This window comes from Myxocyprinus asiaticus, chromosome 44 (genome assembly GCF_019703515.2).
Source record: "Myxocyprinus asiaticus isolate MX2 ecotype Aquarium Trade chromosome 44, UBuf_Myxa_2, whole genome shotgun sequence".
In the NCBI taxonomy this organism is placed as follows: Eukaryota; Metazoa; Chordata; class Actinopteri; order Cypriniformes; family Catostomidae; genus Myxocyprinus; species Myxocyprinus asiaticus.
The window spans coordinates 31,147,364-31,164,398 of NC_059387.1; the positions used below are offsets into that span (position 1 = coordinate 31,147,364).

The 17,035-nt window shown below is 38.7% G+C and overlaps 1 protein-coding gene across 2 annotated transcripts in view; it reads right to left on the reverse strand.

Moving 5' to 3' along the window:
• Positions 1–17,035, reverse strand: part of agap3 (ArfGAP with GTPase domain, ankyrin repeat and PH domain 3) — a 224,973-nt gene that overhangs the window by 93,036 nt on the left and 114,902 nt on the right. For both annotated transcript variants that reach the window (XM_051686602.1, XM_051686601.1), the window contains exons 4-8: positions 11,634–11,719; positions 7,210–7,351; positions 4,296–4,430; positions 2,850–2,977; positions 2,184–2,339 (exon numbers count right to left, since the gene is read on the reverse strand). In XM_051686602.1, the coding sequence (XP_051542562.1) occupies positions 2,184–2,339; positions 2,850–2,977; positions 4,296–4,430; positions 7,210–7,351; positions 11,634–11,719 (647 nt within the window). The remainder of the gene's footprint in view (positions 1–2,183; positions 2,340–2,849; positions 2,978–4,295; positions 4,431–7,209; positions 7,352–11,633; positions 11,720–17,035) is intronic.

Sequence of the window (17,035 nt, forward strand, 5' to 3'; positions counted from 1 at the left end):
TGGTTCTTTTAAATACCATGGAAGCACTGTGCTTGGGTTTCCTGTCCTCTGCTGACATCTAGTGGCAAAGACACACACTTATGAAATGAAATAAATGAGGGCACTGGCGAGTGTTGTGAATTATGGGGTGAAAGGAAATATTACTAAATTGGCAAACTGTTCTTTTTATATTATTCAATCATTACATGAGCAATGTCTTTAGTCTTTTTTTTTAAATCAAGTTCTTTTTATTTTATTAACAAAATATGGGATAGTTCATCCAAAAATGAAAATTCTGTCATCAACGCACTCTCATGTCATGTCATTCCAAACCTGTACGAATTTCTTTCCAGCAGAGAAGACAAAAGGAGTTGTCTAGCAGAATGTCCAAGCTGCTCTTTTCCATACAATGAAAGTGAATGGTGACTATGTATCTATTTTCATTGTATGTAATAGATAAGCTGAAAAAGAGCTTTGGAATGGGTTTGGAATGAAAAGAGAGTGAGTATATGATGATAGAATTTGTCATTTTTGGGTGAGAGATCCCTTTAATTTATGGCTTAAGCACATTGAGTTATTTTCATTATGTAACAAAATTATATTAAGTTATATGGCTGCAGTTAAAATAAACCATATTTTATGATCTATCCTAGTATAAGTTGAATTTTCTAACATTTTGACATTTTCAATCCGTTTTACATCAATTTATAGGCAACTAAAATTTGAATTTGAAATTTTTCTCTTTGAATATTACAATTTTTGTTTTGAAGAGCTATATGGTGTAGTCTATGGTAACCGAGTTTAGAGTTACTCTTTCACTTTGATGAAAAGGACTGCATGATTATAAGGCCACTCTTGACTTGGAACAAAAAGAGAATTTCATAACATAAGATATTATGACGACCAGCTAGTGAGACAAAACAAAGTCTTTCCTCATTTTAAGCATGCTTGGAGTGGCTAAAATGATCCAGTTGCAAATGAGATGACAGGTTAGACATGTTGTTGACAGGGGAATTAGTGAATGATCCAGGCGTTATCGGTCATCACATCTCTCCAGCTGTTCCGAGACGTTCAAAACATCGTGGAGTCTCCTTGGCCCTGCCCCTTTTCTTCAGACTCCTCCCACTGTCCCTCCCTCCCCTCCTATTCTCCCCTCCCACCCGTAAGTCTGGTTGCCGGCTCCTCAGAAGGTCATGAGTTGAAACTCCCGTTCGCTCTGCCACTCGGGCACCCAGACGGGGTAGGTGGCGTGCCTCGGCTCCGTTACGCGCACTGGCAGAGCATCGTGTCTCGCGTGGACGTGGTTAGACACTACCTAGCAGGGAGGGAGGAAGAGAAAGGACAGGGCAAGCTAGCACAAGAGCCGCTACTGCTGCAGCCAATCACCTTGTGGGATCCTTCTGATTGGAGGAGAGGGGGAGTGGGGGGGTGGGGAAAAATTTGATTGGTTATGGGTGTGAACTGATTAAAGGAGATTGGCTGACTGTACAAAGGTGGATCTTGATTGGTTAGACTGGAAATGGCGGTGTTGCTAGTACACTGTGTGTGGCTCTGCCTCTCTGTGTCCGGAAAGTCACGCTAGGTGAATGTCTGTTAAAGAAGAAAAGGGGGTGGGGCTTGCTTGGGAATTTTGCTGATTGACACAGTGAAATTACGAAGGGATAGGGGAAGATATCAGCAAGATCTTTTCGTAAAGATGTATTGTGGAGGGCAGGTAGGTTATTAAAATCCAGAGATATAAAAAAAAGCTAATTTCTCTCAATGTAAAGCTTTGAAATTTACAGTGTATTGTAAAAGAAGTCAAAACAAATCAAAACGCTAAAATAATTATATGTAAATCGAAGCATTTTCCTTATTCTTAACATCCATCATCGTTTTATTTCTTGCTTCCCTGCATTTACTGAAATATTTAGCTATAAAAAGCATGTTGTCATGCGCTTCTGTGGTAGCAGAGGCAGGAGGGATTTGGTTACACTTAGCACCATACCTCCATCTTGTGGTCAGAGATGGCATTACACACTCTGGCTTTGCCCTCCACTGCCCTGAGGGGGTGATGACGAAGGGACCTAAGGGCAGATCCACTCACTGCAGACCTAGGAAACGGCTTCTCTCTAGCTCATTGGCCATCGTCTGCAGTCAGGGGAAGTCGAGCACTCTCAGTAGTGGGAATGCGGGGTGCTCTGCATTAGCTGCCTCATACTTACTGTGAAGATGTTGGAGCGCCGTTTAGACTGTTTGCGGATGGGCGTGGGAGTGTTGGAGGCAGCCACTGTCTCGATGCGCATCTCTCTCTGGCTTATGCTGGGGGTGGAGGGAACGGAGGAGGAGTAGTCGCTGAAAGCACCTCCTCCATTAGCAGCCTGAAAGAGGAGGAATGGTAGATAGATAGATAGATAGATAGATAGATAGATAGAAAGCAGAAAAGAATTGGAAAAAAGCAAATTGATAAGAGAAACAGGAGAAGAGAACAAGAGAGATACAGTGAACACAATATTATTAGCATTATAATAAACTGGAAGTTGACAAGCAATACATTTTCTACATTCTCATTTAATCCAGTAAAGACAGAAGTGACAGTGTTCTGTGTTTGAAATAAAACCATAGAGCAGTACAGAGATCAAGACTCCGTATTAAATCACATGCTTACAAAAAAGTTACAGGATTTGCCTAATGATACAAAGGTGAGCTATACTGCGATACCAATCACTGGGCACTTAACTCCTTACCCTGCAATTCAAGTGTAACATTAAACATGTCTACTAAAACAAGGCTCTCTGAGATTTACTTTGCAGTTTACTTACTTGCAGCTTCAGGAAATGGTTTAGCTATGATAGGCTGACCTCAGATTAGCAGAAATGCCCCAGACTCACCTGATTAAGGTGAACAGAGGGGATAGATGCGGCCGGGACAGATGAGTGGCTGGGAGAGTTGGGAAGAGATTTACATGGGCCAATCGAAAGCTGCTGTTTTTTCCTCAGCGCCACCACTTTCTGAGCAACTGCAATCGAAAAATTACACATTGCAAGTAATTTTTAGGCTATTGATTGCTATGGATATACGTCAGGGTCCAAAACTGACTTTTTGCTACACTTGCCAAAGGAGAATTGATTGAAAAAAAATGTATTGAGAAATTAATTTAAAAAATGTATTACTTAAATTGTCATATATTTTGCATTATATATTCTGCAGACAGACAGACAGACAGATAGACAGACAGTTTTTTCAGCAATGCTCTAACTGTGATTTTAATGATGCAGACACACGTTTTATTTTACAGCTGTGTGTTTTTCATAGAGGAAATGCAGATTTACTGGAATAAACTGGAAGCTTTGGAGAGCAGCGTCTGCAGTCATTAAAAAAATGACTCAACATTTTGCACATTAATTTCACAGTAGTCGACAAAGAGAATGCAAAAGCAAAAGAGAGAGAAAAAATAACTTTAATCCTATAGACAAGCGAAAAACAAGCACAAGCTGCAAAATCTTGGTTCAGACAGTAGATGATGCTTAAATCTGTCTGCATTTTCCAAGAACCGAACTCGCTCCATCTCTAGACAACAAACACATTTCTGTCTTTTAATTATTCAAATGGAGCCCAAGGTGGTAATTACGAGCAGCAGAAAACAGTAACCCTCGACACCTCGGCAGTAAACGCAGGACTGAGAGAAATCCATCCTGACAACTATGATATTGAAGGAAACTGCAACACTGCTGCGTAATAAATCTGCTCAAATTATCGCAGTCCATGCAACCGCAGGAGGCAGTCTAGAAAGGATTTATAGAGCAGCTATACTTGATTACAATGCTGTTGATTGATGAATAGTTATGTAATATGTATTTCTAGGTGCGGCAATAGCACTCTACCTCTAGCAGGCGGCTATAGGGACACAAAAGAGATGCGTGGGCAGATTTCTGTAGCTTATTCGGCAGTACATTCAGGCACACGGTGGCAGTGGGCGAAAGAGAGCAGTATTAGTGAACTCAGAGTACCACTAATATTCAAACTGGTTTTTGAGATGGTACGTAAATGCCGTCAAAAAAAAACAATCTTTGTTACCCAAAACATTAAGTCTTTCAAAACAGCCTAGAACAACTTAAAATTCTATTTAGGTAGACAACCCACTTGGTTTTGGACCAGAGCTTGTGTTACCAAGAACGTTTACCAGTAAAAAGAAGACTATCCAAGACTACGTTAACAGTGCTTTTAACTCTAAAGGTCTTGATAGAACTGCAAACCAGGATGTTAAACTCAAACCTCAGTTTATTGGCTTTAAGTGGTATTAAAAAGACACTTGCTATCACATCAGGCCATCTCACCATCTTGAAAGACTCTCTCCACGTTAAGGCCGTAGGTGGAGCACGTCTCGTAATACGTTGAGCGTTTCAGGTCATTGGACAGTTTGCGAGCTCGAGCGTCATCTATCACTCTGGGGTTGGCAGCACTGATGGCATCTAAGAAGGGAGACAACAGCGAGACATGTGATGTCATAACTAAGACACATAGGATTGCTGTAATCTATATATGGGATAATGTACAGTCAGCTGGTTGTTGTCACAAAATAAACCCTGACAGTGTGATCAGGACCCCGTCGCGAATCAGAGGGGTCATGATTCACCCTAAAGGGGATTATTTTGTGATAACAACTGGCTGACTGTACATTATCCTGCTTAATATATGGCTACTAACCAAATAAACAAATAAATGGACATGAAACATTGATTTGCGTTGAAATTATGTAATTATGTGAGAAGAAATAAATCGCTGAACAGCTGAAATCCAACTCCAGTTTGCGTCAGAGTTCTGTTGGTGTTTACTTTGTAAAAATGACCATCTGACTCCTCATTATTCAGCCTATTACAAGACTACTTGCCAAATAAATAAAAAAATGCACATGAAATATTGATTTGAAAATATTTGATTAGATTACTTGTAGAGATTGCACAGCGATCAGAGAAGCAGGAACCATGGCTCGCAATACCCGAATGAGTGGTCTGATACATAAATGTGCGGTTGTTACTGAGAAATATCAGACCACTAGATGGCGCCACTGACCAGTTTGAGTTTGAGATGACATAAGGGTGATAAAATGATTAGAGAATTATAATTTTTGGCTGAACTATACTTTTAAATAAACCTTTGTTAGTTAAATGTCACTAATATTTTGTACAGTATTAACAATAAATGCAAAAGTGAATATTATAACAGCCTACAAAGCTCTATAAGAATTATAATTATAATAAGTAAATAAAAAAAATAAGTAAATAAAAAAAATATATATTTATTTTGTAGAAATAAAAATAAATCCTATTGTTAGGTCCATTAACAATTTGGCCATTTCTCCTTTTTTTTTCAAAAAAAGTCTAAATGTCATTCTCGATCCACAAGTCTGGACACTATATATATACAGCTCAGGAAAAAAATAAGAAACCACTGCAAAATTAACAGTTTCTCTGGATTTACTATTTATAGGTATGTATTGGAGTAAAATGAACATTTTTGTTTTATTCTATAAAGTACTGACAACATTTCTCCCAAATTCCAAATAAAAATATTGTCATTTAGAGCATTTATTTGCAGAAAAAGACAACTGGTCAAAAAAAAAAGAAAAAAAAAAAAAGAAAATAAAAGATGCAGTGTTTTCAGACCTCGAATAATGCAAAGAAAACAAGTTCATATTAATTTTTCAGCAACACCTGGTCATCTAATGATTAGACAGAGACCTGGAGAGGCCTACAAGCCACAGTGTCTCCCACCCAATGTGAAATGTGGTGGAGGATCGGTGATGATCTGTGGGTGCTTCGGCAAGGCTGGAATCGGGCAGATTCGTCTTTGTGAAGGACGCATGAATTTAAGTCATGTACAAGGTTATCCCGGAAGAGGGAACTTGCTTCCTTCTGCTCTGACAATGTTCCCCAACTCTGAGGATTGGTTTTTCCAGCAGGGCAATGCTCCATGCCACACAGACAGGTCAATCAAGGTGTGGATGGAGGACCACCGGATCAAGACCCTGTCATGTCCAGCCCAATCTCCAGACCTGAACCCCATTGAAAACCTCTGGAATGTGATCAAGAGGAAGATGGATGGCCACAAGCCATCAAACAAAGCCAAGCTGCTTGAATTTTTGCGCCAGGAGTGGCATAAAGTCACCCAACAGCAATGTGAAAGACTGCTAGAGAGCATGCCAAGACGCATGAAATCTGTGATTGAAAATCAGGGTTATTCCACCAAATATTGATTTCTGAACTCTTCCTAAGTTAAAACACTAGTATTGTGTTGTTTAAAAATGAATATGAACTTGTTTTCTTTGCATTATTCGAGGTCTGAAAACACTGCATCTTTTTTGTTATTTTGACCAGTTGACATTTTCTGCAAATAAATTCTCTAAATGACAATATTTTTATTTAGAATTTGAAATGTTGTCAGTACTTTATAGAATAAAACAAAAATGTTCATTTTACTCAAACACATACCTATAAATAGTAAAAATCCAGAGAATCTGATAATTTTGCAGTGGTCTCTTATATTTTTATATACTCTTATAAATATATATATATATATATATATATATATATATATATATATATATATATATATATATATATATTTTTTTTTTTTTTTTTTTTTTCTAATTATAACAATCACCATAAATTAAAGGCAGTACAACAAATACTACCACTATGTAGCCCTATACTGTACTTACAATTGAACTTTACAAGTTTACTTTACAATTTAAATAATATAAAATATATAGTTTTTGTATTACAGTAATGACAATGAGATTTTTTAACATTACAGTAGGCTACTGAGAAATGGTGAGAAATGAAATGGCAATAAATTACTGCAAAAAAATCTCAATGGTCCTAGAAATAGGCCTTATTTGCTTTCTATGCAAAATATTTTTTTTTCTTTTGATTTTGAGGTTGACATTTTTTGGTCGTGACATTCACCCAAAAACTGCTGATTATTTCTCGCTCATGTCTCCATTTGTAATTTCTATAATGAGTAATGCATCTGAACGGTCTCTTTGTCTTATAGCTTAATGCAGATGAGACTTCTTTGTCAGCTGCTTTGGTAAAACACAATGAAAGCATCATTTTTGTCACCATTAGCCTATGACTAAGTGCAAGAATTTTATACCGGATTTAATGAAAACAAGTGCACATCAAATTTTGTCTTTCCCGTGCGGTATTGTAGAAGATTAACTGAGACACTGATGGTATGATGACTTACCCTGTGTCCCCACGAGCACCATTGGTACCTCTGCTGTGTTCCTGTAGCTGGAGAGACGCAGGAAGTAGTTATAAACCGTCTGGAAGCTGATCTCATCCTCCAAGCTGAAGACGAACACCACGGCGTCCACCCAGGCAGCAAACTGAAAAGAAGCAAACAAAAAACATAAACAATATGGGCAAGTTTACATAATCTACATTTGAATACTGGTTGCTGCTTTTGTACCATTTATATTTTTTTCTTTCTTGAAATCCACTAACATTGTGAATAATAAAAAATGTCCACAATAATCCGTTTTTGTTTGAAAACTCCATTTTCGGTTTTGTAATGATATCGTTTTCCAAAGTATGCGGTAATAGAGAGTTTTTTCGAAAAAGTCACAGAAAGGTCCGTTCCTGGTGGAGGAAAATGCTGTGAGAGGCGTAAACTTAGTAAAATCGAAAACGTTGTGTGGATGTGGCCTAACTGTAGGCTATGCAAAGCAACACTTTAATATAGAATATGTGGTCACAGGCGTGCATTTATCGACATTTTATGGCTTTGGCTTCAGAAAAAAAAAACTAAGGTCATATCCACACGCTAATACTTTTCTGTTTGAAAATGCGTCGATTTTCTTCATTTATGCCTCTCATCCACATTAGAGCGGCATTCTCCTCCACCGAAAACTGAGACTTTCGAAAATCTATTACAGCATACAGTACTTTGGAAAACAATGATGTTAGAAAACTGAAGAAAAAAAAGAGAGCTTTCAAAAGTATGCAGACCTAGAGAGCATTTTCGAAATTCTAGTGCCATTCTAGTGTGGATGAGAGGTTTAAACGTAGGAAAATCTTTGCTTTCAAGCGAAAATATATTAGCGTGGACATGGCTTTTTATATACGGTATTTTTTTAAGCCAAAGCCATTAAATGTTGATAAATGCACACCTGTGACCACATACACTATATTGCCAAAAGTATTCGCTCATCTGCCTTTAGACGCATATGAACTTAAGTGACATCCCATTCTTAATCCATAGGGTTTAATATGATGTCGGCCCACCCTTTGCAGCTATAACAGCTTCAACTCTTCTGGGAAGGTTTTCCACAAGGTTTAGGAGTGTGTTTATGGGAATTTTTGACCATTCTTCCAGAAGCGCATTTGTGAGGTCAGACACTGATGTTGGACGAGAAGGCCTGGCTCTCAGTCTCCGCTCTAATTCATCCCAAAGGTGCTCTATCGGGTTGAGGTCAGGACTCTGTGCAGGCCAGTCAAGTTCTTCCACACCAAACTCGCTCATCCATGTCTTTATGGACCTTGCTTTGTGCACTGGTGTGCAGTCATGTTGGAACAGGAAGGGGCCATCCCCAAACTGTTCCCACAAAGTTGGGAGCATGGAATTGTCCAAAATCTCTTGGTATGCTGAAGCATTCAGAGTTCCTTTCACTGGAACTAAGGAGCCAAGCCCAGCTCCTGAAAAACAACCCCACACCATAATCCCCCCTCCACCAAACTTCACAGTTGGCACAATGCAGTCAGACAAGTACCGTTCTACTGGCAACCGCTAAACCCAGACTCGTCCATCAGATTGCCAGATGGAGAAGCGTGATTCGTCACTCCAGGGAACGCGTCTCCACTGCTCTAGAGTCCAGTGGCGGCGTGCTTTACACCACTGCATCCGACGCTTTGCATTGCACTTGGTGATGTATGGCTTGGATGCAGCTGCTCGGCCATGGAAACCCATTCCATGAAGCTCTCTACGCACTGATCTTGAGCTAATCTGAAGGCCACATGAACTTTGGAGGTCTGTAGCGACTGACTCTGCAGAAAGTTGGCGACCTCTGCGCACTATGCGCCTCAGCATCCGCTGACCCCGCTCTGTCATTTTACGTGGCCTACCACTTCGTGGCTGAGTTGCTGTCATTCCCAATCGCTTCCAATTTGTTATAACACCACTGACAGTTGACTGTGGAATATTTAGTAGCGAGGAAATTTCACGACTGGACTTGTTGCACAGGTGGCTTCCTATCACAGTACCACGCTGGAATTCACTGAGCTCCTGAGAGCAGCCCATTCTTTCACAAATGTTTGTAGAAGCAGTCTGCATGCCTAGGTGCTTCATTTTATACGCCTGTGGCCATGGAAGTGATTGGAACACCTGAATTCAATTATTTGGATGGGTGAGCGAATACTTTTGGCAATATAATGTATCAATATTAATGCTATGCAGCCATAAACAACCTTTGGTTAGGCCATGTCCATACTAATACATTTTTGTTTGAAAACGCTTAGATTATTTGCTACGATTCTGCCTCTCTTCAACACTAGAATGGTGTTTTCCTCCATCGAAAAAAACAGACTTTCGAAAACGCTCTCTAGTATTTTGATTACATTACAGTTTTCAAACGGAAACATATTACTGTGGATTTAGCCTTCGGGTAATGAACTACATTACTTACAAAAGAACTGTTTATTGTACTGTAACTATTATTATTATTAATGAACGTAGCTTTTTATTGAACATTGGTGTCTTGTGTCGTATTGCTGTTGCTGCCGTTTTATAAAAAAAGCAATAAGCCTCTCAAAGCCACGTGTTGCTGTGTTTTTACCTAGGTTAAGGGGGTTTTAGGCATTTCAATTTTACGTAAGAACATTCCTAACCCGTGCTAAGATCACCGTAAAACATGGCTTCACTTGACTTTTGCTTAATTACATTATTAAATTCATTATATCACAGAATTAAATGCTAATTAAATTCCCCCTTAAATTCTTGAAGAAATCGTTGAATTAGTTGTGGAGTAGACGTGCCATGTGATATGCTACAGTAGCTCTATTTTGCAGTGTAGTTAGGTATGTGTCAGTGATTTTAGGCAATTTTCTGTTTATTGCTGAAGCCCACCTTGCTTTTCTCATTTTCATCTTGCGTAGCTGCTGGAGAATAATTCTAATCATGGATGAATTCCGTGACCAGTAACTTGAATTGTTTCAGTGCCCTGAGATGCGCACTCATTGACGTCTGCATGAAATCTTAAGGGCTGTATTACAAATTCTTTGAGGTAATTTGCATTCTAATCAATTATACATTACCATAAAACCAGCAAAACGGAACACACTAACTGAGAATAATTATCACGGCTATTCCACTAGGAGCAACACTGGCAGGAAAGTTTCACTCGAAATCACCATTCCCACAACACAGGAAGCGAGTACTCATCCCCGCTTTGCACAACTGAGAACTGCCATGAGAACTATCATACTATAATTACACTGAGCTGCAGCAAAATGTGAAAATATGGCCACAAAGAAATGGGCCCCACAGGGCAAGTACAGCCGTTCATAAAGACAAGGCTTTCTGCCATCGACTGTGTCGAATGGGGATTGGGTGACACATTTACGGAATATTTTAGCAGCTAATTGGACAATTCTTTGCTTTTCGAACTTGCGAAAAATCTCACTTTGTCAGATATCATCAATTATTATAGTGGCACGTCAGCATGCATCCCAGGTGCAGCAAATTGAGAAAGATAATTATGTTTTTAGGGGTATTATTATTAGTACTGTATGTATGGCGAAACAAACATTTCAGTATTTCTCTACATAATCTACAGTTACATGTCCTCCTGTGTTCAGATTACACATCTTATTATTGAATATGTTTGAATACGAACTAGTTACTGTAATTCAATTACTTTTAGAAAAAAAGTAGTGTAACTTATTACATTTTGAATTACTGTAATCAGATTACAGCTATTGACTTTCAATTAAAGTTATTACTTTTAAAGGAATATTCTGGGTTCAATACAAGTTAAGCTCAATCGACTGCATGTGGCATAATATTGATTACAACAAAAGTTAATTTCGAATTGTCCTTCCTTTTCTGTACGTTTCAGCAAAATGTTTTAGATAGTAACTTAAAAGTAAAGCAATTAGTAATGTGATTGCTTTTTGGTGAAGTAATCGGTAAAGCAATCTGATTACATTTTAGAGAACTACTCAGTAATTTGTAGTGGATTACTTTTTTAGTAACTTCTCCAACACCTTAAGTAAGCAATTAGAAGGTTGAAAGAAAAAATAAATGAATAAACATACTGGCTCTTCAGCACTTTCAGCATTGGTTTAGACATTGACAGAGCAATGGCACAGGTTTGGGGCAAGACTAACTAAACTTGCAGTTATCATTACTTTTGCAATTCGGTGTTGGCTGGAGAAAGCAGCTTTATAAACGTTTAAACACCAAGTCAACCTGAACTGACCCCATTTATTTTCTTAACACATGTTCCTTATTCATTTTAGCCAATATGATTTCGAACACTACAGTGATTGGATGATTTCAAATGCATTTAACCAATCAATGACATGGTAGCATTTTCATTCTGGCAAAATACTTTAGTAAACGCTTTAGTAATTCAAGGAAAATATGTACTTTCTGTTGACCTAGTTTCTTACCTGCAATTCTGGCGGGCCGCCTTCATCTCTGATCAGCAAGAGATAACTCTGTCCGTCCACCACAATCTCCTTTTTAAACCGCCCTCCTGCATGAATGCAGAACAACATTAATTATACCATTTTACATCTTTCTCTCTGCAGCTCATTTTACTGTCAGTGTGCTGTGTGTGACAGCTGCATTAAGATTAAGAGGCTAAAGCTACACCCCTGAGGAACCCCCTCCAGCCCTGTCAATTTGAACAAAGATGCATTTCCAATTTTCAACTTGCGTATGCCTTCTTGTGAAGTTGTGAAGAAATGTGCAAGGCTGAGAGTGAATGAGTTGGTGAGTAAATGTATGCATGTGCATGTCTATGCATGTCTCCTGCTTCATTATACAGCATTTAGAAACAAAGGAATCTCTGTTAACACTCAGAAGACCATGTATGCAACTAGAGCTTGGCGGTATATCGAATATTGACAATATTTTTGCAATGATTTTGCTGCCGATATGCATTATACTTAAGCAACATTGTGAATATAAATGTGCTTTTTACTCTGCCACTAAAGAGCATTTTGTTATACTTCCAGGTATCGCGACTTGCTAATCAATCAAAAAAATCAAATCAAATCAAATCACTTTATTGTCACACAGCCATATACACAAGTGCAATGGTGTGTGAAATTCTTGGGTGCAGTTCCGATCAACATAGCAGTCGTGACAGTGATGAGACATATACCAATTTACAAAAACATCAAATTAACACAACGCAATTTAAACATCTGTTATACATAATTAAACTCAACTTAAAACATCAAATTAACACAACACAATTTAAACATCTGTTATACACATAATTACACAACTTAAACATCAAATTAACACAACACAATTTAAACATCTGTTATACACATAATTACACAACTTAAACATCAAATTAACACAACACAATTTAAACATCTGTTATACACATAATTACACTCAACAATATACAAATAATAACATACACTGTACAGTATACAATATGCTGTTTTTGTTTTTTACTATATAGATACTATATAGATACACATTATTCAATAAAAATTAAAATATATATGAAAAAAGTATATATATAGAATGTACAGTATTGTACTGTATTGACATTCAGGCTGTCGGTTGATAGTCAGTTGTTAAGAGAGACATAATATAATGACAGTAATATAATTTATGACAGTCCGGTGTGAGATAAAAGAGTAATAAAGTGCAGGGCTGATGTATTTTGATCGTGGGAGATCAAGAGTTCAGAAGTCTGATTGCTTGGGGGAAGAAGCTATCATGGAGTCGGCTGGTGCGGGTCCTGATGCTGCGATACCGCCTACCTGATGGTAGCAGTGAGAACAGCCCATGGCTCGGGTGGCTGGAGTCTCTGATGATCCTCCGAGCTTTTTTCACACACCGCCTTGTATATATTTCCTGGAGGGAGGGAAGCTCACCTCCGATGATGTGTTTGGCAGTTCGCACCACCCTTTGCAGTGCTTTGCGGTTGTGGGCGGTGCTATTGCCGTACCAGGCGGAGATACAGCCAGTCAGGATGCTCTCCACAGTGCAGGTGTAGAACCGTGTGAGGATGTGGCGGTTCATTCCAAACTTCCTCAGCCGTCTCAGGAAGAAGAGGCGCTGATGAGCCTTCTTCACAACGACTTCAGTGTGGACGGACCATGTGAGTTCCTCAGTGATGTGGACACCCAGGAACTTGAAGCTGCTGACTCTCTCCACTGGTGCTCCATTGATGGTGATTGGACTGTGTTCTCTGTCTTTTCTCCTGAAGTCCACCACAAGCTCCTTTGTCTTACTGACGTTGAGGGAGAGGTTGTGCTCCTGACACCAGTGTGTCAGAGTGTGCACCTCCTCTCTGTAGGCTGTTTCATCATTGTCAGTGATCAGACCTACCACCGTCGTGTCATCAGCAAACTTAATGATGGCATTGGAGTTATGTGTTGCCACACAGTCATGTGTGTACAGGGAATACAGTAGTGGGCTGAGAACACAGCCCTGCGGGGCTCCAGTGTTGAGGGTCAGTGATGAGGAGATGTTGCTGCCTATTCTAACCACCTGGCGTCTGCTTGACAGGAAGTCCAGGATCCAGCTGCACAGCGAGCTGTTTAAACCCAGAGCCCGGAGTTTCTCATCAAGCTTGGAGGGCACTATGGTGTTGAATGCTGAGCTGTAGTCTACAAACAACATTCTCACATAAGTGTTCTTTTTTTCCAGGTGGGAGAGAGCAGTGTGTATTGTAGATGCAATGGCATCATCAGTGGAACGGTTGTTGCGGTAAGCAAACTGCAGCGGGTCAAGATTGAGTGGTAATACAGAGCAGATGTAATCTCTGATTAGTCTCTCAAAACATTTGCTGATGATGGGGGTCAGAGCAACAGGACGCCAGTCATTTAAACAAGTTATTTTCGATTGTTTTGGAACAGGCACAATGGTGGATGTTTTAAAGCATGTGGGGACTACAGACAAAGAGAGGGAAAGGTTGAAAATGTCCGTAAAAACACCAGCCAGCTGGTTCGCGCACGCTCTGATGACGCGGCCCGGAATGCCGTCCGGACCCGCGGCTTTGCGGATATTCACCCGTCGGAGTCCTAATGAGAGCGTTAAGACAGACATGTTTTTATATTTTATCTGATTTAAAGTTCAGATGCAAAAATGACTTTAAAGTTGGTAATTAGGATTCATGTCTGTGAATTGGTTCAAAACTCTGATTCAAGCCATTTTCATGTATTATTATTTTTATCTAATAAATATACAGTAGATAAATATTGGTTGAAAGCGGTTCCTATAATTAAAAACTAAAAACACCCTTTTATGCATTAAATATTGGAAATAAGTATGGAGATATACATATCGAACAATGAGCGCGTTAACATGCACATTGCGCACACACCGATTATGCTTAATAAACCGTCAATGGGTGTGGTCATGTAAATGCAATAAACAGCGTTCCTTTAGGAAAGGTCATAAACTGCGTAAGAATAAACCGATCGGCGCAGGTAGATTTTTGCCCATTATGGCGATTTCGTGTGGCATGTAAACACCTTAACCGCCGTTCTTACCGGCTCATCCAATGTGCGCATATGTTCAGCACATGCTTCTTCACAGTTTGACATCAAAAGCAGAGAATAATGTGATTATTTCAAATGTCAAGTAAACACAGATTTCTTGCCTTGTCAGATTTTTTAAATAAGCTGTTTTTTGAGAGTAATCAGCGTATTGGTGTGCATGTAAACGTGCTCATTGACAAAAGGATGAAACATAGTAAACAGCTATAATTGTGTTAGTTATATCGCCTAGCCCACATGCACCTGAGAAACACTGAATATCAGCCAACAAATTAGGCAAGCCTTATCTGAAATCTGAGCTGTTCCGACACTGCTGGATGATCTAAAACTTTAATTTTTCCCCCTTCATTTATTCCCTCCTCAACAGATGTGCTTTTTCTGTTTCTCACAGCCACTGGCACTGAAAGCTGATGGAACTTTGATGCCACTGAGATTTCTCCAAAAGAAATTGGGTTTTTATACATCAGGAAATTTTGTGGCTTTTTGGAGAATTCTCTGTGATTAAAATGTGCTTTTTCTTCTGGTAATCTTCTCAGGGGGACAAACATGAGGGGTGGGATCCTCGAAGAAAACAATAGGCTAAAATGGCAAGTCAGTGTGTTGAATACATGAATAGCCTGGGGAGGAACGGGGAGATTTGGTTGAACTATTCACCTGAGAGCGTGAGGAAATGTCAATGACAAGCGAATGGTCTGACATTGTACCAAATTAAGTAACAATTTTGTGACGTTCGTTATCAGAATGAAAATATGAAATTGTATAATTACAGCAGGAAATATCAGCATAGATTAAAACTAAATGTCCTACAAGAGAGTGAATATTGTTCATGAGGGTGCTATTAATTGTCTACAATTCCTGAAATTCTTTACGTCAAGAAAAACTCAGGCTACGTTTAAAAAAAAAAAAAAAAAAAAAAAATAAATATATCGCACACTATCATACTACTACTACTTCTGCAGTATATAGTAAGCATAATGTGCACAGCATGCAAATGATCTATATGATTAAAATACCCGGAACGGATGACATAAAACTTTTGCCAAAATGTGCAGGTATCATTATTCAGTATAGGCATAGATAAAATCATGTTCAGTTCAGTTGATAATCAGTATGGTCAATGCTAATGCCGTTAAATAATCATAAATAAACACACTGCAGGCCAGTGTGTACACAACATAATGGGGAAAAATCTGTTGTGGCTTGCAAAGCTTTAACAGCGTTTCAGTCTAAGATCTTCTTCATGCATTACATTACATCATTTCCCAAAAGATTCTTCCAGTTGCAAGGGAGGTATATCACTGTTACCATCATGATTTACCCGAGAAGTTTTTAACCAGTGATGCTGGTGATGTGCTCAAAAGAACCAGAGAAGGTTAATGGTGGTGGACATACACCTACCGGTGTGAACTGAACATTTTTTACTCTAAAGCTTCACGTCAAACCATTTTTACTGACCTCTTGGACTGTTTGATTCACAAAAGAGCCTCTGATGACAGCAAAAACATGTGATGACTGTAAGTTCCTCACTTTTTAAGACACTATTTTGTTTGCCAAATCAAACTTTTATGATGTGAATGCACTTCTTCCATAAAAAAAAATTTTTTTTGTTACTGTTCCGCATAGACGTTAAAGGTGTCTAATAGTGAGTCTGGTACCTTCCTTATATGCCGTTTTCATGGGCGTGGATTAAGATAATTGTGAATTAACATGCATACACATTCCAATTTACAAATGTTTGGAATTCACTAACATATATTTAACAAATCTGGGGTGTATGCAGCCATTGTGAATCCGGAGGAAAGTTTTCAGGAAGGTCCATTTTACACGTAAATTGCTCCTAATTTACTCATATATTTACTAAAGTTTCATGAACGAGGCCCATTGTTTATTACACAGTTCTCTGGAATACTCGATTCTGATTGGTCAAACACACCATCCAGTGGTTAAAGCTAATAAAATAATTGTATCTCAAATCAATATGTCAATTTATTTATTTATTTGGCAAGTTGCGATAAGCAGGATAATGATCAGTCAAACGGTCATTTCCGCAAAATAAACACCTTACAGAAATCTGAGGTTGAATTCAGTGTCTCTTTAGACTCTGTGGCCTCTTATTTCTAACATAATAACGTAATTTTTACTCAAATCATAATTTTATGTCCTTTTAATTGTTTATTTATAATGAGACAATGTACAGTCAGCCAGTCATTATCACAAAACAACAGGCAAAATAAATATAATGCCCTTATGCATACAGTTTTACTTAGGGCCTACTATTTAACAAACAGTAGGCAGTTTACCATGCATATGAAGTAAGTAGT